This window comes from Pristiophorus japonicus, chromosome 2 (genome assembly GCF_044704955.1).
Source record: "Pristiophorus japonicus isolate sPriJap1 chromosome 2, sPriJap1.hap1, whole genome shotgun sequence".
NCBI classification, from domain to species: Eukaryota; Metazoa; Chordata; class Chondrichthyes; family Pristiophoridae; genus Pristiophorus; species Pristiophorus japonicus.
The window spans coordinates 374035029-374060269 of record NC_091978.1 but is presented as its reverse complement, the minus strand read 5'-3'; the positions used below and the strand labels follow the sequence as shown (position 1 = coordinate 374060269).

The 25241-nt window shown below is 50.3% G+C and overlaps 1 protein-coding gene across 1 annotated transcript in view; it reads left to right on the top strand.

Moving 5' to 3' along the window:
* gne (glucosamine (UDP-N-acetyl)-2-epimerase/N-acetylmannosamine kinase) overlaps positions 1–5660 on the top strand; it is a 57621-nt gene extending 51961 nt beyond the window's left edge. Inside the window, exon 11 of the mRNA XM_070873161.1 lies at positions 3245–5660. Coding sequence (XP_070729262.1) covers positions 3245–3480 — 236 coding nt within the window. The 3' untranslated portion in view covers positions 3481–5660. The remainder of the gene's footprint in view (positions 1–3244) is intronic.
* The last annotated feature ends 19581 nt before the right edge of the window (positions 5661–25241 follow it).

The following is a 25241-nucleotide window of genomic DNA, read 5'->3' as shown; positions in this document are numbered from 1 at the left end:
CTCATGGGATTGGGGATAATATACTTGAGGATTGGGGATTGGTTAATGGACAGAAAACAGAGAGTAGGAATAAACGGGTCATTTTCGGGTTGGCAGACTGTAAATAGTGTAACTTGTAATATATCCAAGTTTGCTGATGATACAAAGCTAGATGGGAATGTAAGTTGTGAGGAGGATGCAAAGAGGCTTCAAGGGGATATAGACAGACTCAGTGAGTGGGCAAGAACATGGCAAATGGAATATAATGTGGAGAAATGCGAAGTTATCCACTTTGGTAGGAAAATAGAAAAGCAGAGTATTTTTAAATGGTGAGAGATTGGGAGGGGGGGGGTGACTCCTGTCTCCATGGGAAGGTGTTTTTGATGTTTTTCCTTGGGTGGGTAACTGCAGGGACTGTTGTGTGATGCGATTATCGGGTGGGGTATCGGGTGAGTTACTGCAGGGACTGTTGTGTGATGCGATTATCGGGTGGGGTATCGGGTGAGTTACTGCAGGGACTGTTGTGTGATGCGATTATCGGGTGGGGTATCAGGGGTGGGTAACTGCAGGGACTGTTGTGTGATGCGATAGTCGGGTGGGGTATCGGGGGTGGGTAACTGCAGGGACTGTTGTGTGATGCGATGGTCAGGTGGGGTATCAGGGGTGGGTTACTGCAGGGACTGTTGTGTGATGCGATGGTCAGGTGGGGTATCGGGTGGGTAACTGCAGGGACTGTTGTGTGATGCGATAGTCGGGTGGGGTATCAGGGGTGGGTTACTGCAGGGACTGTTGTGTGATGCGATGGTCGGGTGGGGTATCAGGGGTGGGTTACTGCAGGGACTGTTGTGTGATGCGATAGTCGGGTGGGGTATCAGGGGTGGGTTACTGCAGGGACTGTTGTGTGATGCGATGGTCGGGTGGGGTATCAGGGGTGGGTTACTGCAGGGACTGTTGTGTGATGCGATGGTCAGGTGGGGTATCAGGGGTGGGTAACTGCAGGGACTGTTGTGTGATGCAATTATCGGGTGGGGTATCAGGGGTGGGTTACTGCAGGGACTGTTGTGTGATGCGATTATCGGGTGGGGTATCGGGTGGGTAACTGCAGGGACTGTTGTGTGATGCGATTATCGGGTGGGGTATCGGGTGGGTAACTGCAGGGACTGTTGTGTGATGCGATTATCGGGTGGGGTATCAGGGGTGGGTTACTGCAGGGACTGTTGTGTGATGCGATGGTCAGGTGGGGTATCGGGGGTGGGTAACTGCAGGGACTGTTGTGTGATGCGATAGTCGGGTGGGGTAACCAGGGGAAGGGTGGTGATAACTGGTAGGATTTTGAAACGTTTTTTGTAAAGCATTTTCCGAGGCAGTAATATAGTTTGTGTAAAGAGCTGTGACTTATTAAGACATTAAATAAAGTCACTAATGAACCAAAAAACAGCAACATGATCTCTTACCGCATCTCATGATTTTGAAGAGTTTGTCTCGTGTTTTATAAGCCGGTGGGATTGTCATTACTGAGCGAGGTGTGCCGTGCAACATGAAATACAGTGAAATATGCAAAAAAAACTGCTTCAGCCTGAGACTGTGTTGGGTCATCAGCAGTTTAGTGGGAATGGAGGCAAGGGTGCACAAGGGGGTTCTGATGGTCAAACTGAGCTTGGTGAAGGCATGGGAGAGAAACTGGGAAAGGTACTGGTTCAGGGCCAGAGCGGGTTGGTTGGTGAGAGAGGAATGGGTGAGGGGGGAATGGGACAAGAGGGGTCACGGGTTGGTGAGGGGGGGGGGGGGGGAATGCGACAAGAGGGGTCACGGGTTGGTGAGGGGGGGGAATGGGACAAGAGGGGTCACGGGTTGGTGAGGGGGAGGAATGGGACAAGAGGGGTCACGGGTTGGTGAGGGGGGGGAATGGGACAAGAGGGGTCACGGGTTGGTGAGGGGGGGGAGAATGCGACGAGGGGGTCACGGGTTGGGGAGGGGAATGGGACAAGAGGGGTCACGGGTTGGTGAGGGGGCGGGGAATGGGACAAGAGGTGTCACGGGTTGTTGAGGGGGGGGGAATGGGACAAGAGGGGTCACGGGTTGGTGAGTGGGGGGGGAATGGGACAAGAGGGGTCACGGGTTGGTGAGGGGAGAGGGAATGGGACAAGAGGTGTCACGGATTGGTATGGGGGGGGGATGGGACAAGAGGGGTCACGGGTTTGTGAGGGGGGAATGGGAGAGGAGGGGTCACGGGTTGGTGAGGGGGGAATGGGACAAGAGGGGTCACAGGTTTGTGAGGGGGGAATGGGAGAGGAGGGGTCACGGGTTGGTGAGGGGGGAATGGGACAATAGGGGTCACGGGTTTGTGAGGGGGGAATGGGAGAGGAGGGGTCACGGGTTGGTGAGGGGGGAATGGGACAGGAGGGATCACGGGTTGGTGAGGGGGGAATGGGAGAGGAGGGATCACGGGTTGCTGAGGGGGGAATGGGAGAGGAGGGAGTCACGGGTTGGTGAGGGGGGAGAATGGGAGAGGAGGGATCACGGGTTGGTGAGGAGGGATCACGGGTTGGTGAGGGGGGAATGGGACAGGAGGGGTTTGTCTGGTAAGGAGCTGGTTGGGAGCCCTCGATGGGAACATTGCAGTGTGTCGGGAGACACACACAGATTTGGCTGTGGGTGGGACAGGAGCAGGAGTGGAGCAGTGATGCCGAGAAAGGTCAAACTGTGAGAGCAAAGGCTGGAGACAGGAGAGAAGTGATTGATTGGAAAAAAGAGTAATGGCCTGAATTCTGGAGAGGCAATCTTTGATCTCCTTTTCAAGCAAACTACTCCCTTTGTGAATAATTGATGGTGTCTCCTTCAAAATTGTTTGTGGCAAAAAATTACACATTGCAACCACCCCTTTAATTCTTAAACTTGTAGTTTCTCATTTGTGTCTTGGAGCCCATTAATAACCATCTATCACGATCTTGCCATGGTGGTGATGTACAGACTATTGGAAGGACAAAGGAAATTCATACATTGAAAGATGCACATTATAGACTCCACCTCACTTACAACTCAACCTTTAAAACTCACTGCTTACAATTGATGTACTGTTGAAGTTTACATTATAGAATCGTAGAAAAATGCAGAAGGAACCCATTCAGCTCATCGAGTCTGCGCCGGTGTTTTGGAATAAGTTCCGTGAATAAACGGCCCTGGTATATTGTGTGCTTTACTGTGTGTGTGTGTGTGTGTGTTTTCGGGACTTGTCAATCGTGACGCAATGTTGTTATTCCCACAGCTGGGTCTGCGCTTGGAGTCGGGATGGTGAATATCCTACACACGTTGAACCCATCTCTCCTTGTGCTGTCCGGAGTTCTGGCCACTCACTATGAAAGTATGGTGAAAGAGGTGATTGCCCAGCGAGCCCTGCCGTCTACACAAGCAGTGGAAGTTGTTGTCTCCGGTCTTTCCGATCCAGCGCTCCTCGGAGCTGCTAGTATGGTTCTGGATTATGCCACACGCAGAACCTATTAGCCCAGCGACTCTGTCCGTCTGTCTCTTGGTTTACAATTTCGCTATCAGTTTTACATCTCAATCATTATAATTTATTCAGTCTTCCACACACATTGGTACTGACCTGAAACAAACACTTCGGGGAAGATCGAGCACGCCTCTCTTTAAGGCTCTGTTAGTTGATCCCATCTGCCAACACTACATCGTTTCTAAATCTCTCTTCCCATTTGCAGTGTTGGAGGAGGATCAGAGAGATGGTATTCCTGTGATGATTTACAGACTATCTTTGGTTTAAGCTCATTTTGTACCAATCCTGTGAAAACATCTTCAGTTCATGACCAAACCCAGAGGTTCAAAGGTCAAAAAACGATTGGTTGAAATGACGAACTGAAACCAGAACCAGCAGCCTGCCGAGCCCAGTAACAGCCGAGGGTGAAGGATGTGATCACTGCCCTCATTCTCCATCGTGCTGAAACTGCAGCTCCATATCTCGGAACATCAGAAATAGGAGCAGGAGTCGGCCATTCGGCCCCTCGAGCCTGCTCCGCCATTCACTAAGATCATGGCTGATCACATCTTGGCCTCAACTCCACTTCCCCGCCCGATCCCCATAAACCTTGACTCCCTTATTGTTCAAAAATCTGTCTATCTCCGCCTTAAATACATTCAATGACCCAGCCCCCACAGCTCTCTGGGGCAGAGAATTCCACAGATTTACAACCCTCTGAGAGAAGAAATTCCTCCTCATTTCTGTTTTAAATGGACGGCCCCTTATTCTGAAACTATGCCCCCTAGTTCTAGATTCCCCCACGAGGGGAAACATCTCTGCATCTACCCTGTCAAGGCCCTCAGAATTTTATAGGTTTCAATAAGATTCTTCTAAACTCCAATGAGTAACCTTTCTTCATAAGTCAAACCCTTCATCTCAGGAATCAACCTAGTGAACCTTCTCTGAACTGCCTCCAATGCAAGTATATCCCTCCTTAAATACGGAACGTTTGGGCTGTGCAGACAATTGCACTGACTCAGTCTAGCTCCCATTCCCAGCACCAGCCTAATTAGTGCAACATCCAATGCCACCTTCACATTCCCACTGCGAGACCCTGAGCCCAGGCTGACCGACCAAACAATCTCCCCTCGAACACTAGACAGTTGAAAGCACCTTCGTCCATGCTGATGAAAACGATCCCAATTCTTAGTCTGGCCTCTGTTACCGGCTGACAGCCTGACTGAGCCCTGGAGAGGGGCCGAGCTGACAAACTCTCCCAGTGCCCCCACTTAAATTTATCAAGAGGCCATTTGTGATCCTCGGGGAATGACAGGGAGGTGCAGGCCGCAGACTGCGCTCCTTACACTTTGGGTAGAAATTCCTGTTTGGGTCTATTTGTAACATACAGGAAATCGAGCAGCACGTGATCTGCATAATCACCAACAGGGACCAATTGGGCCGGATGGCCTGATTCTGTGCTGTAGACGCAGTGTCGGTAAGATATAGTTTAGGCAAGGGGGGAAAGGAAACATACAGTCACAGTTGCCAAAAAAAGGACTGCATGTGAAATCTTACAAACCCAATAACAGCGAATATGGAGAATACTGAATGGTGTAGGTTGGTGTGACACAACTCCTGAGAGGGACTCGGTAAATAGCAAGCACAGCGACAAAGATTTGTCCCATTTCAATTCTGTACTCGACACTTGTCAGTGAGTAACCTGTTTAGACCGGGTGTGGGGAAGAATCTGGTAAAATTCAACCGTAGGTGACTTGTTACTGTGGCGCCCTGATTAGATTGGAAATATGGACAGTGCTACAATCCATCTGTGTCCATGCAGATTGGTTCACTGTCACCCAGCCAAATTTATTCTTATCTTAAAACATCTTTCGCAGTTACGAGACTGCAGCATTTTAATAACGTCATTAGCTTACCTATTTATTTCTGAGAGTCACTGGTCCTTAAATATTAGAAAAATGTCAATAAATATCTGTGTGGTTGTACAGCCTTTACACTAAGTGCCATTCGATCAGAGGTAATCGTCACAAGGCTGTTGTGCATCTTGTAGGAGCTGCTTCAAGAGATAAGGCTGGGTGTTGCTCTTCTGGTTATATGTGGTTAAGGACTGGGTGAGCTGATTGTAAGAGCAAGATTGTGGGTGTGTGAGATTCAGGGGGTTAAGGTCGGGGTCAGGGTATATTACAGGGGGTTAAGGTCGGGGTCAGGGTATATTACAGTGGGTTAAGGTCGGGGTCAGGGTATATTACAGTGGGTTAAGGTCGGGGTCAGGGTATATTACAGGGGGTTAAGGTCGGGGTCAGGGTATATTACAGGGGGTTAAGGTCGGGGTCAGGGTATATTACAGTGGGTTAAGGTCGGGGTCAGGGTATATTACAGGGGGTTAAGGTCGGGGTCAGGGTATATTACAGGGGGTTAAGGTCGGGGTCGGGGTATATTACAGTGGGTTAAGGTCGGGGTCAGGGTATATTACAGGGGGTTAAGGTCGGGGTCAGGGTATATTACAGTGGGTTAAGGTCGGGGTCAGGGTATATTACAGGGGGTTAAGGTCGGGGTCAGGGTATATTACAGTGGGTTAAGGTCGGGGTCAGGGTATATTACAGGGGGTTAAGATCGGGGTCAGACTGTATTACAGGGGATTGGGGTCGGGGTCAGACTGTATTACAGGGGGTTAAGGATAGGGTCCAGGTATATTACAGGGGATTGGGGTCGGGGTCAGACTGTATTACAGGGGGTTAAGGATAGGGTCCAGGTATATTACAGGGGATTGGGGTCGGGGTCAGACTATTACAGGGGCTTACGGTTGTGGTCAGGATGTAAATAGGATGACGTGTGTAGAGAAAAAAAACTTTCACTTTATCACAGGCAGACTGAGTGTTTCCCGCTCCTATCTGCAGTATGTTTCCTCACTTCTCTGGTGTTGTATTTTCTCTCTCTTTTTCACTTCCAGCAAATTCAGAAAAGCTACAACCTGTAATTAATTTATTATCTAATAATTGTATAGAAATAGCCAAATCACCGAGAGTGGTGATGGTTTGAAGTATACATTCTGTTAGAAAATGAAAAGCCATGCTGGCCTTTAAATAAGGGGGGCTGGTGACTCCCCACGAACATCACTGATGACACTGTGCACATTTCCTGCCGTCTTCATCCAGTCCAGCAAAGAAACTCTGACAGTTCGATGTGATATGTTAATTTTGGTGTCTCAGCCCCATTGGCTGAAATCCCTGATTGGCATTTGTGAATCAACTTTATTGTGGCAACCTTTGAACTGCTGATGAACTTTTCCCAGTTAGTTGACAGAGTGTGACACTGAAACAAAGTCGAACATGACAGTAAAACTCAAATGTCAGGACCGGCCTCTCTCCCAGAGTTTCTGCTGCATGGCTCCGGGGGAAGGAGAGAGTTCGGCATCGCTGGATACACACAGCGACAGAGCTGTCCCCCGAGAGTCAGAGATATAAATGTTTAGAGCACCGGGAAGTTTCTCTGCTCTCTCAACATTTCAAAGTGTTTGCAGCAATGCTGTACTGTCTGTGCTACTGAACTGCACACAATAAAAGTAAGGCACTTGAATTCTGATTTCTCTGGCTTTGTGTTTCCCCATTCTCCTATATTAATTTTAAGTTTAATATTACTTTTCTATTCTATTCTAACCCAATTTACATCTTAAATATAACTCGCTTTAAAATAGTTTAAAATATTCCAGTTTTCCTCCTTCGTGGCTCTATACAAGTGTCAGCCATGGCTCAGTGGGCAGCACTCTCGCTCCTGAGTCAGAAGGTTCTGGTTCAAGTCACACTCCAGGGACTGGAGCACAAAATAATTCTAGGCTGACACTTCAGTGCAGTGCTGAGGTCGGAGGGGCAGTGCTGAGGGAGCGCCGCACTGTCGGAGGGGCAGTGCTGAGGGAGCGCCGCACTGGCGGAGGGGCAGTGCTGAGGGAGCGCCGCACTGTCGGAGATGCAGTGCTGAGGGAGCGCCGCACTGTCGGAGGGGCAGTGCTGAGGGAGCGCCGCACTGTCGGAGGGCAGTGCTGAGGGAGCGCCGCACTGTCGGAGGGGCAGTGCTGAGGGAGCGCCGCACTGTCGGAGGGGCAGTGCTGAGGGAGCGCCGCACTGTCGGAGGGGCAGTGCTGAGGGAGCGCCGCACTGTCGGAGGGCAGTACTGAGGGAGTGTCGCACTGTCGGAGGGGCAGTACTGAGGGAGCGCCGCACTGTCGGAGGGCAGTACTGAGGGAGTGTCGCACTGTCGGAGGGGCAGTACTGAGGGAGCGCCGCACTGTCGGAGGGGCAGTGCTGAGGGAGCGCCGCACTGTCGGAGGGCAGTACTGAGGGAGTGTCGCACTGTCGGAGGGGCAGTACTGAGGGAGCGCCGCACTGTCGGAGGGCAGTACTGAGGGAGCGCCACACTGTCGGAGGGGCAGTGCTGAGGGAGCGCCGCACTGTCGGAAGGGCAGTGCTGAGGGAGCGCCGCACTGTCGGAGGGGCAGTGCTGAGGGAGCGCCGCACTGTCGGAGGGGCAGTGCTGAGGGAGCGCCGCACTGTCGGAGGGCAGTTCTGAGGGAGCGTCGCACTGTCGGAGGGACAGTACTGAGGGAGTGTCGCACTGTCGGAGGGGCAGTACTGAGGGAGCGCCGCACTGTCGGAGGGCAGTGCTGAGGGAGCGCCGCACTGTCGGAGGGGCAGTACTGAGGAAGCCCCGCACTGTCGGAGGGGCAGTACTGAGGGAGCGCCGCACTGTCGGAGGGGCCGTGCTGAGGGAGCGCCGCACTGTTGGAGGGGCAGTACTGAGGGAGCGCCGCACTGTCGGAGGGGCAGTACTGAGGGAGCGCCGCACTGTCGGAGGGCAGTACTGAGGGAGCGCCGCACTGTCGGAGGGACAGTACTGAGGGAGTGCCGCACTGTCGGAGGGGCAGTACTGAGGGAGCGCCGCACTGTCGGAGGGGCAGTACTGAGGGAGCGCCGCACTGTCGGAGATGCCATCTTGCGGATTAAATGTTAAACTGAGGCCCTGTCTGCCCTCTGAGGTGGAATCCGTAAGGGCTGCACTGGTGTATGAGGTTCCTGTGTGTTTGTGGAAAGGGTGGGGTTCTCTGGACAATCCACTGATGATTTGGCAGACAGTATTTTAAGACACTCACTGCTGTGCACAGATTGGTTGCCACATTTCCTACATTACAACACTTTATAAAAAGTACTTAATTGGCTGTAAAGCGCTTTGGGACAACCTGAGGTCGTGAGAGGTGGTTAGATGAAAAGAGGTAAGCATATGCACTATTTCAAAATAGAGCTGGGGAGTTCTCGCCAGTGTCCTGGGGCCAATATTTATCCCTCAATCAATATCACTAAAACAGATTCTCTGGTCATTATCACATTGCTGTTTGTGGGAGCTTGCTGTGCACAAGTTGGCTGCTGCATTTCCTGCATTACACTTTAAAAAAAAACACTGAATTGTCTATAAAGCTCTTTGGGAGGTCCTGAGGTGTAGAGAGATGCTGTATTAGTCTTTATGAAGAGGCTCAAGAACAAAGAAATGAACAGCAAAGGATGTTACTCCCTTCACATTTTGTCTTTCAATGTCTCGCTCGCCAAGTCTTCCTCAACTCCAGAAATCCAGTTGAGAAAAAGTCCGACACTATGGATTTTCATTGGCTGTAAACTGGCTCCAAATGTCATTTTGTTCAGGACGTTGAAAGACTGGTGTGTTTGTTGCTGGAACTCGCTCTCTAACAGCATTGTGGGAGTAACAGAAAATAGGTGCAGGAGCAGGTCATTCGGCCCTTCGAGCCTGCACCATCATTCAATAAGATCATGGCTGATCATTCCCTCAATACCCCTTTCCTGCTTTCTCTCCATACCCCTTGATCCCTTTAACCGTAAGGACCATATCTAACTCACTCTTGAATATATCCAATGAACTGGCATCAACAACTCTCTGTGGCAGGGAATTCCACAGGTTAACAACTCTCTGAGTGAAGAAGTTTCTCCTCATCTCAGTCCTAAATGGCCTACCCCTTATCCTAAGACTATGTCCCCTGGTTCTGGACTTCCCCAACATCGGGAACATTCTTCCCGCATCTAACCTGTCTATTCCCATATCTTATACGTTTCTATCAGATCCCCTCTCATCCTTCTAAACTCCAGTGAATAAAGGCCCAGTTGATCCAGTCTCTCCTCATATGTCAGTCCAGCCATCTCTGGAATCAGTTTGGTGAACCTTCGCTGCACTCCCTCAATAGCAAGAACGTCCTTCCTCAGATTAGGAGACCAAAACTGAACACAATATTCCAGGTGTGGCCTCACCAAGGCCCTGTACAACTGCAGTAAGACCTCTCTGCTCCTATACTCAAATCCCCTAGCTATGAAGGCCAACATACCATTTGCCTTCTTCACCACCTGCTGTACCTGCATGCCTACTTTCAGTGACTGATGAACCATGACACCCAGGTCTCATTGCACCTCCCCTTTTCCTAATCTGCCGCCATCCAGATAATATTCTGCCTTCGTGTTTTTGCCCCCAAAATGGATAACCTCACATTTATCCACATTATACTGCATCTGCCATGGATTTGCCCATTCACCTAACCTGTCCATGTCACCCTGCAGCCTCTTAGCATCCTCCTCACAGCTCACACCGCCACCCAGTTTAGTGTCATCCACAAACCTGGAGATATTACACTCAATTCTTTCATCTGAATCATTAATGTATATTGTAAATAGCTGGGGTCCCAGCACTGAGCACTGCGGCACCCCACTAGTCACTGTCTGCCATTCTGAAAAGGACCCATTTATCCCGACTCTCTGCTTCCTGTCTGCCAACCAGTTCTCTATCCACGTCAGTACATTACCCCCAATAACATGTGTAACTTGAGTGGGACCTTGTCAAAAGCCTTTTGAAAGTCCAAATACACCACATCCACTGGTTCTCCCTTCACCACACGGACTGCAGCGGTTCAAGAAGGCGGCTCACCACCACCACCTCAAGGGGCAATAAATGCCGGCCTGGCCAACGACGCCTACATCCCGTGAACGTGTTTTTTAAAAAGATGTGCTGGGTGTCGGCTGTCGGTCCCTGGCAGTCGGAAACAACAGCACCACGTGGCCACCACCATTACACACACCACGTGGCCACCACCATTACACACACCACGTGGCCACCACCATTACACACACCACGTGGCCGCCGCCATTACACACACCACGTGGCCACCACCATTACACACACCACGTGGCCACCACCATTACACACACCACGTGGCCACCACCATTACACACACCACGTGGCCGCCGCCATTACACACACCACGTGGCCACCACCATTACACACACCACGTGGCCGCCGCCATTACACACACCACGTGGCCACCACCATTACACACACCACGTGGCCACCACCATTACACACACCACGTGGCCACCGCCATTACACACACCACGTGGCCGCCGCCATTACACACACCACGTGGCCACCACCATTACACACACCACGTGGCCACCACCATTACACACACCACGTGGCCGCCGCCATTACACACACCACGTGGCCGCCGCCATTACACACACCACGTGGCCGCCGCCATTACACACACCACGTGGCCGCCGCCATTACACACACCACGTGGCCGCCGCCATTACACACACCACGTGGCCGCCGCCATTACACACACCACGTGGCCACCACCATTACACACACCACGTGGCCACCACCAATACACACACCACGTGGCCGCCGCCATTACACACACCACATGGCCGCCGGCATTACACGCACCACGTGCCCGCCGCCATTCCTCCAGCTGTCCTCACTTCCGCAGTCGAGTGGGACCGGCGGCCGAAGGGAAGTCGAGTACCGACGGGGTCGGGCCGGTAAGTACGTGGGATCCAAACCTGTGAATGGGTTGGGAGCATCCCGGACCACCCCCCCCGCAGGGCCTACGAGGAGTAGTTGAGTAGTTGAGGAGGAGTTGAGGAGTAGTTGAGGAGTTGAGGAGTAGTTGAGGAGTTGAGGAGTAGTTGAGGAGTTGAGCCGGCCACAATCAGCGGCGCGGGGCGGGGGTAGTGAAGTCTCGCCGGTCACGGATGGAGGTGAAGAGCGGGCATGGTTGGGGGATGGGCAGGGGCTCGGGTAGCTGCCCTTGCAGCATGGCTTGTGCTTTAGGGGTAAAGAAATGCACCCACTATTAGGGCCGGGGAAAAGTGGAGGGGATTTCTTTTTCCAAAAATATACTTTATTCATGTAAAATTTTCACAATACATTGGAAGATAGCTCAGTAACTTGCGGTCAGCAATTCCATACAATTGGTTTGGATGCTGACAGCAGTTCCATACAATGCACTAGCGCGTGTTTCATTTCAAGGTACAATTTAGTACAATCCGTAAATCACGTTACATGTAGTACTGTGCAGATGAAAGCAGTACACGGAACGGATGGGGATATATTTACATTTCTTTACAAGTTACTAAACAGTGCAGAGACTTTCATTATACATGGCACTACACAGGGGTTTTTCAGTACATGGTGCTCGATGTATACAAGCAGATTAACAAGTACAGCCCGAGAGGGGTCTGATTCCATCCCCTGGGTTTACCGTGGCGGTAGGGCCTTAAACTCTGGCTCTTCCCCATCGTGCCTTTGCGGCAACTGCACCAATCTTTAGTGCGTGAACAGGACTCGGTGCGAGTTAGGACACGGGGCAGTGAGCACAGAGGGTGATGGGTGAGCGGGACTCGGTGTGAGTTAGGACACGGGACAGTGAGCACAGGGGGTGATGGGTGAGCGGGACTTGGTGTGAGTTAGGACACGGGGCAGTGAGCACAGAGGGTGATGGGTGAGTGGGACTCGGTGTGAGTTAGGACACGGGGTCAGTGAGCACAGCGGGTGATGGGTGAGCGGGACTGGGTGTGAGTTAGGACACGGGGCAGTGAGCACAGGGGGTGATGGGTGAGCGGGACTCGGTGTGAGTTAGGACACGGGGCAGTGAGCACAGGGGGTGATGGGTGAGCGGGACTGGGTGTGAGTAAAGACACGACCAGCAGGGTGGTTTGAATCGGCCCAGCAAGCCCCTCAGTTGTATAAACCCACTTGAAGGCGGCTCACCACATTCTCAGGACAACTAGGGATGGGCAAGAATGCCGATGGCCAGCAACATCCACATCCCCAGAACCAATAAATAATAAAAAATCTCATTCCTTGATCTGTTGCTGATTTTAACGTGATGCTCTCTAGTGGCGTAACCTAGTGGAAATAGTTACCCCCTTAACCTGGTCTACTCTAAAGAAAACCAGAGCCAGGTGTTGCAGTTCGATGGCGCTGAGCTTATTTCTCAGGTACAGAAATGGGCACCAACATGGTGGGTGAGCAGTGTGCTCACTGTGAGCGGGAGTCATCGCCCGCCCTGTTCAATCACTGAGAGTTAACCTGCAGGTACAGCAAGCAATTAGAAAGCAAATGGTATGTTGGCCTTTATTACAAGAGGATTTGAGTATTAGAGTAAAGACGTCTTACTGCGATTGTATCGGGCCCTGGTGAGACCACACCTGGAGTATTGTGCACAGTGTCGGTCTCCTTACCTAAGGAAAGATATACTTACCATAGAGGGAGTGCAACGAAGGTTCACCAGACTGATTCCTGGGATGGGGGGATTGTCCTATGAGGAGAGATTGAGCAGACTAGGCTGATATTCTCTGGAGTTTAGAAGAATGAGAGGGGATCTCATTGAAACATACAAAATTCTTACAGGGCTTGACAGGGTAGAAGATACATAGAAATTTACAGCGTCATTTCGTCTGCATAATTTGAATATTTTACACAGCGTTTTAAATAGTTGTGGCGTGTGCCCATGACCCCTGCACAGCAGCTCGATTGAACAGGGCGGGCGATGACTCCCGCCATGTTGGTGACCGTTTCTGCACCTGAGAAATAAGCTCAGCACCATCGAACTGCGACACCTGGCTCTGGTTTATTTTAGAGTCGACCAGGTCAAGGGGGTAACTATTTCCACTAGGGTACGCCACTACAGGGCATCAATTTAAAATCAGCAACATTTCCCAATCTCTCACCATTTAAGCAATACTCTGCTTTTCTATTGTTCCAAAGTGGATAACTTCACATTTCTCCACATGATATTCCATTTGCCATGTTCTTGCCCACTCACTTAACCTGTCTAAATAGAAACATAGAAAATAGGTGCAGGAGTAGGCCATTCGGCCCTTCGAGCCTGCACCACCATTCAATGAGTTCATGGCTGATCATTCCCTCAGTACCCCTTTCCTGCTTTCTCTCCATACCCTTTGATCCCTTTAGCCGTAAGGGCCATATCTAACTCCCTCTTGACTATATCCAATGAACTGGCATCAACAACTCTCTGCCGCAGGGAATTCCACAGGTTAACAACTCTCTGAGTGAAGAAGTTTCTCCTCATCTCAGTCCTAAATGGCCTGCCCCTTATCCTTAGACTATGTCCCCTGGTTCTGGACTTCCCCAACATCGGGAACATTCTACCCGCATCTAACCTGTCCAGTCCCATCAGAATTTTATATGTTTCTATGAGATCCCCTCCCATTCTTCTAAATTCCAGTGAATACAGGCCCAGTCGATCCAGTCTCTCCTCATATGTCAGTCCTGCCATCCCGGGAATCAGTCTGGTGAATCTTCGGTCTTGCTCCTATACTCAAAACCCCAAGCTATGAAGGCCAACATGCCATTTGCCTTCTTCACCGCCTGCTGTACCTGCATGCCAACTTTCAATGACTGATGTACCATGACACCCAGGTCTCGTTGCATCTCCCCTGTTCCTAATCTGCCACCATTCAGATAATATTCTGCCTTCATGTTTTTGTCACCAAAGTGGATAATCTCACATTTAACCACATTATACTGCATCTGCCATGCATTTGCCCACTCACCTAACCTGTCCAAGTCACCCTGCAGCCTCTTAGCATCCTCCTCACAGCTCACACCGCCACCCAGCTTAGTGTCATCTGCAAACTTGGAGATATTACATTCAATTCCTTCGTCCAAATCATTAATATATATTGTAAAGAGCTGGGGTCCTAGCACTGAGCCCTGCGGCACCCCACTAGTCACTGCCTGCCATTCTGAAAAGGACCCGTTTATCCCGACTCTCTGCTTCCTGTCTGCCAACCAGTTCTCTATCCACATCAATACATTACCCCCAATACCATGTGCTTTAATTTTGCACACCAATTTCTTGTGTGGGACCTTGTCAAAAGCCTTTTGAAAGTCCAAATACACTACATCCACTGGTTCTCCCTTGTCCACTCTGCTAGTTACATCCTCAAAAAACTCCAAAAGATTTGTCAAGCATGATTTCTCTTTCATAAATCCATGCTCACTTGGACCGATCCTGTCACTGCTTTCCAAATGTGCTGCTATTTCATCTTTAATAATTGATTCCAACATTTTCCCCACTACTGACGTCAGGCTAACCGGTCTATAATTCCCCGTTTTCTCTCTCCCTCCTTTTTTAAAAAGTGGTGTTACAGTAGCTACCCTCCAGTCCATAGGAACTGATCCACAGTCGATAGACTATTGGAAAATGACCACCAATGCATCCACTATTTCTAGGGCTACTTCCTTAAGTACTCAGGGATGCAGACTATCAGGCCCCAGGGATTTATCGGCCTTCAATCCCATCAATTTCTCTAACACAATTTCTTGACTAATAAGGATTTCCTTTAGTTCCTCCTTCTCGCTACACCCTCAATCCCCTAGTATTTCCGGAAGGTTATATGTGTCTTCCTTCGTGAAGACAGAACCAAAGTATTTGTTCAATTGTTCTGCCATTTCTTTGTTCCCCATTATAAATTCACCTGAATCTGACTGCAAGGGACCTACGTTTGTCTTCACTAATCTTTTTCTCTCTACATATCTATAGAAGCTTTTGCAGTCAGTTTTTATGTTCCCAGCAAGCTTCCTCTCATACTCTATTTTCCCCCTCCTAATTAAACCCTTTGGCCTCCTCTGCTGAATTCTAAATTTCTCCCTGTCCTCAGGTTTGCTGCTTTTCCTGGCCAATTTATATGCCTCTTCCTTGGATTTAACAATATCCTTAATTTCCCTTGTTAGCCACGGTTGAGCCACCTTCCCCGTTTTATTTTTACTCCAGACAGGGATGTACAATTGTTGAAGTTCATCCATGTGATCTTTAAATGTTTGCCATTGCCTATCCACTGTCAACCCTCTAAGTATCATTTGTCAGTCTTTTCTAGCCATTTCAAGCCAAACCATCGAAATTATCTTTCCTTAAGTTCAGGACCCTCGTCTCTGAATTAACTGTGTCACTCTCCATCTTAATAAAGAATTCTACCATATTATGGTCACTCTTCCCCAAGGGGCCTCGCACAACAAGATTGCTAATTCGTCCTTTCTCATTACACAAGACCCAGTCTAGGATGGCCATCCCTCTAGTTGGTTCCTCGACATATTGGTCTAGAAAACCATCCCTAGTACACTCCAGGAAATGCTCCTCCACCGTATTGCTACCAGTTTGGTTAGCCCGATCTATATGTAGATTAAAGTCGACCATGATAACTGCTGTACCTTTATTGCACACATCCCTAATTTCTTGTTTGATGCTGTCCCCAACCTCACTACTACTACTGTTTGGTGGTCTGTACACAACTCCCACTTTGGTATTCCGTAGCTCCAACCATACCGATTTCACATCATCCAAGCTAATGTCCCTCCTTACTATTGCGTCAATTTCCTCTTTAACCAGCAATGCTACCCCACCTCCTTTTCCTTTCTGTCTATCCTTCCTGAATGTTGAATACCCCTGGATGTTGAGTTCCCAGCCCTGGTCACCCTGGGGCCATGTCTCCGTAATCCCAATTATATCATGCGCAGTTAATTCGTCCACTTTATTACGAATACTCCTCGCATTGAGGCAGAGAGCCTTCAGGCTTATCTTTTTAACACACTTTGTCCCTTTAGAATTTTGCTGTAATGTGGCCCTTTTTGATTTTTGCCTTGGGTTTCTCTGCCCTCCACTTTTACTTTTCTTTTTTCTATCTTTTGCTTCTGCCCCCATTCTACTTCCCTCTGTCTCCCTGCATAGATTCCCATTGAAGCCTCTTTGTATCCTCCTCACAACTTACATTCCCATCTAGCTTTGTATCATCAGCAAACTTGGATATATTACATTTGGTTCCCTCATCCAAACCACTGATATAGATTGTGAATAGCTGGGGCCCAAGCCCCACTAGGTACAGTCTGCCAAATGACCCGTTTATTCCTACTCTCCGTTTTCTGTACACAAACTATCTCCTGTTTGAAACCTCAGTTACTATTTGACCCGCCAATCTTTGTTTCTCATCCAACAGGGTCAGATCCTCACTGAAATACTGACTACTTCGCAGTAACAGAAAGGTAATGTTAATGGGCGAAAGTTCTGGTGAAAAGTTACAGACCTGAAATGTTAACTCTGTTTCTCTCTCCACTGGTGCTGGGTGTTCCCAGCATTTTTCTGTTTTTATTTCAGATTTTCATCAACATTAGTGGCGTGTGTACCCCGGTGAGAGCTGTGCTGTTTGGGGAATGTGGGAGTGGCAGGAGCAGATTCTCACACACCCTTGCCCATTTACTGCCAATCTAACCCCTCCCCATTTGTGATGTTCTTAGCAATGTGTTGACAGCTTGATAATTGTCACAATTTGATCTCAGAAAGATTTGCGATGTCATTTTGTACACGCCCTGATTCTCCACACGCTCCTGATTGTGTAACTCTCGCACAGACCTGCCACACCATCACTGGGTCCTTATTGGACGCTGTTTGCTCACATCACACGACAATGGTGGATGGCCTGATAGATTCTCAGTATCACAGATAGGGACTGAATCATTGCCCCACCCTAAACAGTGCAAGGCTCCAGTTCGATTCCCGCATCAAAAGAGGCTCCTGCTTTGCTTCAATGCACGGATAGAGAGTCTTGTTATGAATGCTATGTGCATTCACATAAAGACCTTTTGTTTATATGCTCTGTCCCTCTCTGGTTATCATCACCCCTAACGCTACCCTGCTCTATTGCCTTCTCCTTTCTCTTTGACTTTTTAAATTTCCCTCACCTGAACCCTCCCCCCACTATATAGTTTCAAGCCCTATCTACAGCCCTAGTTATCTGATTCGCCAGGATACTGGTCCCAGCATGGTTCAAGTGAAGCCTGTCCCAGCGGAACAGCTTCCTCTTACCCCAGTACTGGTGCCAGTGTCCCAGGAACCGAAACCCATTTCTCCCACACTAATCTTTGAGCCACGTGTTCATCTTTAATCCTATTTACCCGATGCAAATTTGCTCGTAGCTCAGGTAGTAATCCAGAGATTATTGATGTTACGTATGCAAACTTCACCAATGTGTAAGACTTGCCACCAGGGGGCACACCTGTGGGAGACCCAAGGGACACCTGCACACCCTGGGCAAGCAGGTATAAAAGGCCATCTACCATGCTGCTTCCTCATCCTGGAGTTCCATTAAAGAGACCAAGGTCACAATGGTTTGAGTCTTGTGGAGTTATTCTGAACATAATTATTACCTTTGTGGTTCTGCTTTTTAATTTGGCCCCTGGCTGCTCATAATCCCTCAGCAGAACCTCTTTCTTTGTCCTATTTATGTTGTTAGTGCCCACATGGACCACGACAACTGAATCTTCCCCCTCCCACTCCAAGTTCCTCTCCAGCCCTGAGGAGATGTCCTTAACCCTGGCCCCGGGCATCAACACATTCGGGACTCAGGCTCCCGGCTGCAGAGAACGGTATCTATCCCCCTAACTATACTGTCCCCTACCACTATAACCTTTCTTTTTACTCCCCCAGTTGAATGGCCCCATGTACCATGGTGCTGTGGTCAGTTTGCTCATCCTCCCTGCAGTCCCTGCTCTCGTCCACACGGGGAGTAAGAGCCTCGAACCTGTTGGTCAAGAGCAAGGGCTGAGGTTCCTCCATCACTACATCCTGGGTCCCCATAACTCCCTCACTCGTAGTCACACCCTCCTGTCCCTGCTCTCGTCCACACAGGGAGTAAGAGCCTCGAACCTGTTGGTCGAGAGCAAGGGCTGAGGCTCCTCCATCACTACATCCTGGGTCCCCATAACTCCCTCACTCGTAGTCACACCCTCCTGTCCCTGACCTCAGACCAAATTTGAATTATTTAACCCAAGGGGTATGACTGCCTCCTGGAACACAGCAGCCAGGTAACTCTCCCCCTCCCTGATGGCACCCACGAAGGCCAAGGATAAGACATACGATGAGCTGACTGAACTAATTTGCGACCAACTAAAACCAAGAGAGCATCCTCCCCGCCAGGCACAGATTCTACACTCACCGCAGACCTGAGGGCCAGGAGATTGCAAAATATGCTGCCGACCTCAGGAGACTTGCGACACCGTGTGATTTTGGCACACACCTCAACGATGCATTGCGAGACATCTTCGTTATAGGAATTGGCCATGAGGGCCTCCTTCACAAGCTATTATCTGCCGACACCAGTCAACCTGCAGAAGGCCATCAGCATCAGTCAGGCGTTCATGACCTCGACCTGCAGTACCAAGCAAATTATTCATCCTGTGGACTCAAACCCAGCAAGTACCGTACACAGAATGGTGCCTTTCACAGGCAAGACTGTAGAACGTGGCTCTGCCCAGTGCAGAGAGCACAGACCTCAGGGTTCCAGAACTCAGAGTCCGCCGAGGGGTGCTAATCGAGTAGCACCATGCTGGCGTTGCGGAGGAAACCATAGGGCTCACCAGTGTCGGTTTGCTGAGTACGTATGCAAAGCCTGTAACACGAAGGGCCACCTCTAGCGTGTGTGTAAAAGAAATACGACTCACCATCTAGCAGAGGAGTCGGGAGATGACTTTGAATCCAGTGGGGAGTATGATGATTTGGCCAGAGAGGCAGCTCAGCCCCAAGAAGAAGTGCATGGAGTGTATACCTGCACCACCGATTGTCCTCCAGTGAAGATGGAAGTTGAGGTAAACGGCGTTCCAGTCTTCATGGAAGTGAACACGGGAGTGAGCCAGTCAGTGATGAGCCGGGATGCCTTCGAGAGGCTATGGAATGAAAAACGACCCGAGCTGGTTCCAGTACAGGAAAAGTTGCACACCTACACCAAGGAGCTGATCCCAGTCCTCGGTAGTGCGGATGTAAGTGTAATCCATAATGGCGCGGTGCACAAGTTACCTCTGTAGATTGTTGCAGGTGATGGTCCAACGCTACTCGGAAGAAGGTGGATGGGGAAGATTCAGTGGAAATGGGAAGACCTCTTCACTCCAGCAATCGATGTCCCCCGTGCTCAGAGGCAGAGCAAAACCTCACCTTCGCTTGGGCCAGGCACCAGAGAACAGACCAGTGCAGCACCTGAGGCCCAGACCGTCCATCGACTGCGTGGCAATGATCCGACCGGAACGACCTAGAAGTATCTTCCCAGCTCCAGTGGCAGGACTCCTGGGGAGGAAGATCGAATTCACAGGCACTCTTCCAGCTTTTGTGGCAGAATCGCGGGAGAGAAGGATCAAGGCAGTCGACCTCGAGGACAGAGGCAAGATGTGTCCCTGCTGCAGCGAGGGGCAGCGTGGTGGAAAAAAAATATGTCCGCGGCCAGACCACGAGGTGCAACGCTGAGAGACCAACACGTGGGGTCTAACAAAGGATCTGATTGGGGTAAAGCCAGCAGGGTTCTCTTAAAGGAGACCTGCAACCAACTGAACTTAAAGAGACATTGTATGAATGGCAATCAATGTAATGAACCGATTAAGATTGTAAAGAACAAAATGTTGTTGCGAGATGTCGGGAATAGTGTCCCCAAATGTAGCAAGCGAGCGAATTCGGGAGGGTAAAGTTGCTGATCCTGATGCCCTGCCCCAGGTGTCCCCACAAGTTATAGCCCAGCGACCTCAGGAGGGTTAAGGCACTGACCCTGATACCCTGCCCCAGGTCTATCCCACGCTGCGGGCACCCGATGGTACTATTCGCCACGGACCTGGAAATGAAAACGCTGCCAATACGCGCAGTCGGCCGCCGTTGCCCACCAGATGGAGACGGTGCAGCCCCCAGACCCAGTCGCTACCTCGGCCATGTCCGGGAGCGAAAGGTCAGAACCAACAAGTTCCCCAAATGGGACCTGGAACAGCCAGGTTCCCAACACCGTTAGAGAGCAGGCAGAAGATTCTGCAGCCCTCAAAGAGGACAGGGAGGCCACACACATCTGTGGCTCTGCCCACCACTAGGCAACGGCAAAGGCCCCGAGTCCTGTCTCGGTGAGCGAACCAAACCCACCCCACTAGCAGGGGGCACAGCGCCGCTATCAGACGACTAGGACCCTGTCCGGTTGCTCTGGAACTAGCGTCCTCGCATACCTGTACATACCTCAGTACTGACCATGACTGAACCATGAATACAATCTACCCAATCCTGGCGCACCACCGTAAAATGTAATGAATGTAAGTCACTGAACCAAGGTGTCACGATACAAACTGTAACTTCCTTTCTGTGTACTTGCACTGTGTCTGATCCTGTATGTTAATGTAACGGGCCAGTTGCATGACCTCGCTGTGGGAGTGGGAGTGTGGGGGGGGGAAATGGATGTATGTAACCATGGACACACACATGGATCACATCCAGAACCCACTGGAACCTCCACCGCATCATCGAACCATCCAAACTGGTAACCACTACCCAACGTTGTAGCAAAAGGACTTGGGGGTTAACAGGGAGAGAGCCAAGCCAAAGCACAGCCAAGGTGCAAGGGCTATTGGGACTGAAGTCTGGGGAGAGCTACGCCAGAGCACATAGTGCAAAGGTAATTGGCACAAAGGACTTGGGGGAGACTGATGTTATATATGCAGACTATAGATATACTCTCTGTGTAGTCACTATATAGTTGCATAAGATGGAGACCTGATGTACTATCAATAAGGTCTACACTGTGTATATACTATGCTGGTACCACTAGAGGGTGCAACTGGTGGAGACCGGGGTTTTCTGCCCCTGTGGCAGAGGCTGTCCAGCAGAGGGCACTGTGGTGGGAGATCTGAGGGTCACCTGTATAGGTGTGCAGGGCCCAGTATAAAAGGCTGCCCACCATGCTTGTGCCTCACTCTGGAGTTACAATAAATGGGACCAAGGTCGCTACAGTTTGAGTACAACACATTGCCTCGTGGAGTCATTCATAAGTACATCACAGACTTAACACAGCCTCTCCCACTGAACGGGTCGGCAGTGCTGTTAACCTTGCTGCTCGGCTCTGCAGACCCGCCCCTTGTTGTTGACTCCTCAGTCTTCATTTGCGTCTCAAAGACGTTAGCCTCCCCATGAATGTTAGGTCCTGGCCCCCGAATTCAAGCATTGCCACAACAAGTCCACGCAGCGAATGGAAGTTACATCGAACTGTGATGACTCTCATACAGTTACATCTGCTAAACTATGTAAAGCACCAGGGACACACTGACAGAAGGTCTGTAATTCAGACGTTCTCTTTAATCCCACAGGCGAAACTCGCCCACAACCGCAGGGAGAAGGTGCGGACTGGAGGAGGTGACTCTAAACTCCAGGACCTCACTCCGTTCGAGGCACGTGTCTCGGCCCTGATGGGCGTTCAGGTTGGTGTGTGGCGGTGGGTGAGGCCAACCCCCGGGGACAGGGATGGTATATTGAGTTCCTTTGCAGCATCTGGGAGGCCACTTAGGCCTGACACACACAATCCTGCAGCTCTTTCCATGAGATGGGCATTCTCGAATACCTTTCCTGCTCCTGGCCCCCTCCCCGGCAGGTAACCAGTTTGTTACGTGTTTGTGCTTTCAGATGATCAACCAGACGCACCAGGGCCTTCACATGAGCCTTCCACTGGTGTAGATGCTGCAGGAGGAGGGGGCGGGGTGGGGGGAGGAGGAGGAGGAGGGGCTGGAGGAGGGGCAGGAGGAGGAGGAGGGGCTGGAGGAGGGGGAGGAGGACGCCTCCTTTGATGTCATGCAGGACCCAGCGACACCTGAGAGCGGGGCCAGCACCTTTGTTGACGAAGCGGTGGTTGAGGAGTTGGAGGTGGGTCAAGCTCTGGGACCCAGTGCCCTCCAGCAAAGCCACGAGAGAGGGGAAGCCCAGGGGCCAGCTCCCCAGAGGGGTGAGTACACACCTGAGTGATGCTCAGCAGCTCTCTGACAATGAGCCCGACCTAGAGGTTGTCGCAAGACAATCCCTGCAGTTGTATAGTGATCTGCTGTGTGCACTAGGAAAGGTGCCCCAGAGTCTCGATGCACTGGCTGTAGGGACGGAGGAGTCCACCTCAACTGTTGCTCATGACTCTCAGCAGCCGACCGAGCCCACCTCGGTAGAGACCAACGGATGCTGGATGCAAACAGTGACCATGGGGTCCCAGACATAGTGGCACGGGCTATGGCTGACGATGCAGTGGCCATTGAGCACCAGGCCCTTGCTATTGTAGGCCTGCAGACTGTATTGTCGTCAGTGTGTGGTGGCATCAATCAGCTCTGTGGTGTGCTGCAGTCACAGTCAGTCTTAATGCAGAGGCAACTTGATTCCATTGATGCACTGACAACTGCCATCCTGTCTAGAGCCCCATCAGTTCAACGGGGACCCAACCTTGCCCAACCTGGGCAGCAATCGGTGCTCACCCAGATAGCTCCACATGCTGAGGCTCTGCCCCGGGGGAGTATCAGTGTGTCGGGCCTGTTGGAACATGATGTCATCTCTCAGGACGAAATCATTCCGTCTTTGCACCTGCTGCTCTCTGCAACCCATCCACCACAGTGATGCCGCCCATGCCGAGGTGATAGAAACATAGAAACATCGAAAATAGGTGCAGGAGTTGGCCATTCGGCCCTTCGAGCCTGCACCACCATTCAATAAGATCATGGCTGATCATTCACCTCAGTACCCCTTTCCTGCTTTCTCTCCATAACCCTTGATCCCTTTAGCCGTAAGGGTCATATCTAACTTCCTTTTGAATATATCCAACGAACTGGCCTGAACAACTCTCTGCAGTAGGGAATTCCACAGGTTCACCACTCTCTGAGTGAAGAAGTTTCTCCTCATCTCAGTCCTAAATGGCTTACCCCTTATCCTTAGACTGTGACCCCGGTTCTGGACTTCCCCAATATCGGGAACATTCTTCCTGCATCTAAGCTGTCCAGTCCCGGCATAATTTTATAAGTTTCCATGAGATCCCCTCTCATCCTTCTAAATTCCAGTGAATACAAGCCCAGTCGATCCAGTCTTCATATGTCAGTCCAGCCATCCCGGGAATCAGTCTGGTGAACCTTCGCTGCACTCCCTCAATAGCAAGAATGTCCTTCCTCAGATTAGGAGACCAAAACTGTACACAATACTCCAGGTGTGGTCTCACCAAGGCCCTGTACAACTGCAGCAAGACATCCCTGCTCCAATACTCAAATCTTCTCGCTATAAAATCCAACATGCCATTTGCTTTCTTTACCACCTGCTGTACCTGCATGCCAACTTTCAATGACTGATGTACCACGACACCCAGGTCTCGTTGCACCTCCCCTTTTACTAATCTGCCGCCATTCAGATAATATTCTGCCTTCGTGTTTTTGCCACCAAAGTGGATAACCTCACATTTAACCACATTATACGGCATCTGCCATGCATTTGCCCACTCACCTAACCTGTCCAAGTCACCCTGCAGCCTCTTAGCATCCTCCTCACAGCTCACACTGCCACACAGCTTCGTGTCATCTGCAAACTTGGAGATATTACATTCAATTCCTTCGTCTAAATCATTAATATACATTGTAAATAGCTGGGGTCCCAGCACTGAACTTTGCAGTACCCCACTAGTCACTGCCTGCCATTCTGAAAAGGACCCGTTCATTCCCACTCTTTGCTTCCTGTCTGCCAACCAGTTCTCTATCCACGTCAATACGTTACCCCCAATACATAGAAACATAGAAACATAGAAAATAGGTGCAGGAGTAGGCCATTCAGCCCTTCTAGCCTGCACCGTCATTCAATGAGTTCATGGCTGAACATGCAACTTCAGTACCCCATTCCTGCTTTCTCGCCATACCCCTTGATCCCCCTAGTAGTAAGGATTACATCTAACTCCTTTTTGAATATATTTAGTGAATTGGCCTCAACAACTTTCTGTGGTAGAGAATTCCACAGGTTCATCACTCTCTGGGTGAAGAAGTTTCTCCTCATCTCGGTCCTAAATGGCTTACCCCTTATCCTTAGACTGTGACCCCTGGTTCTGGACTTCCCCAATATTGGGAAAATTCTTCCTGCATCTAACCTGTCTAAACCCGTCAGAATTTTAAATGTTTCTATGAGATCCCCTCTCATTCTCCTGAACTCCAGTGAATACAAGCCCAGTTGATCCAGTCTTTCTTGATATGTCAGTCCCGCCATCCCGGGAATCAGTCTGGTGAACCTTCGCTGCACTCCCTCAATAGCAAGAATGTCCTTCCTCAAGTTAGGAGACCAAAACTGTACACAATACTCCAGGTGTGGCCTCACCAAGGCCCTGTACAACTGTAGCAACACCTCCCTGCCCCTGTACTCAAATCCCCTTGCTATGAAGGCCAACATGCCATTTGCTTTCTTAACCGCCTGCTGTACCTGCATGCCAACCTTCAATGACTGATGTACCATGACACCCAGGTCTCGTTGCACCTCCCCTTTTCAAAATCTGTCACCATTCAGATAATAGTCTGTCTCTCTGTTCTTACCACCAAAGTGGATAACCTCACATTTATCCACATTATACTTCATCTGCCATGCATT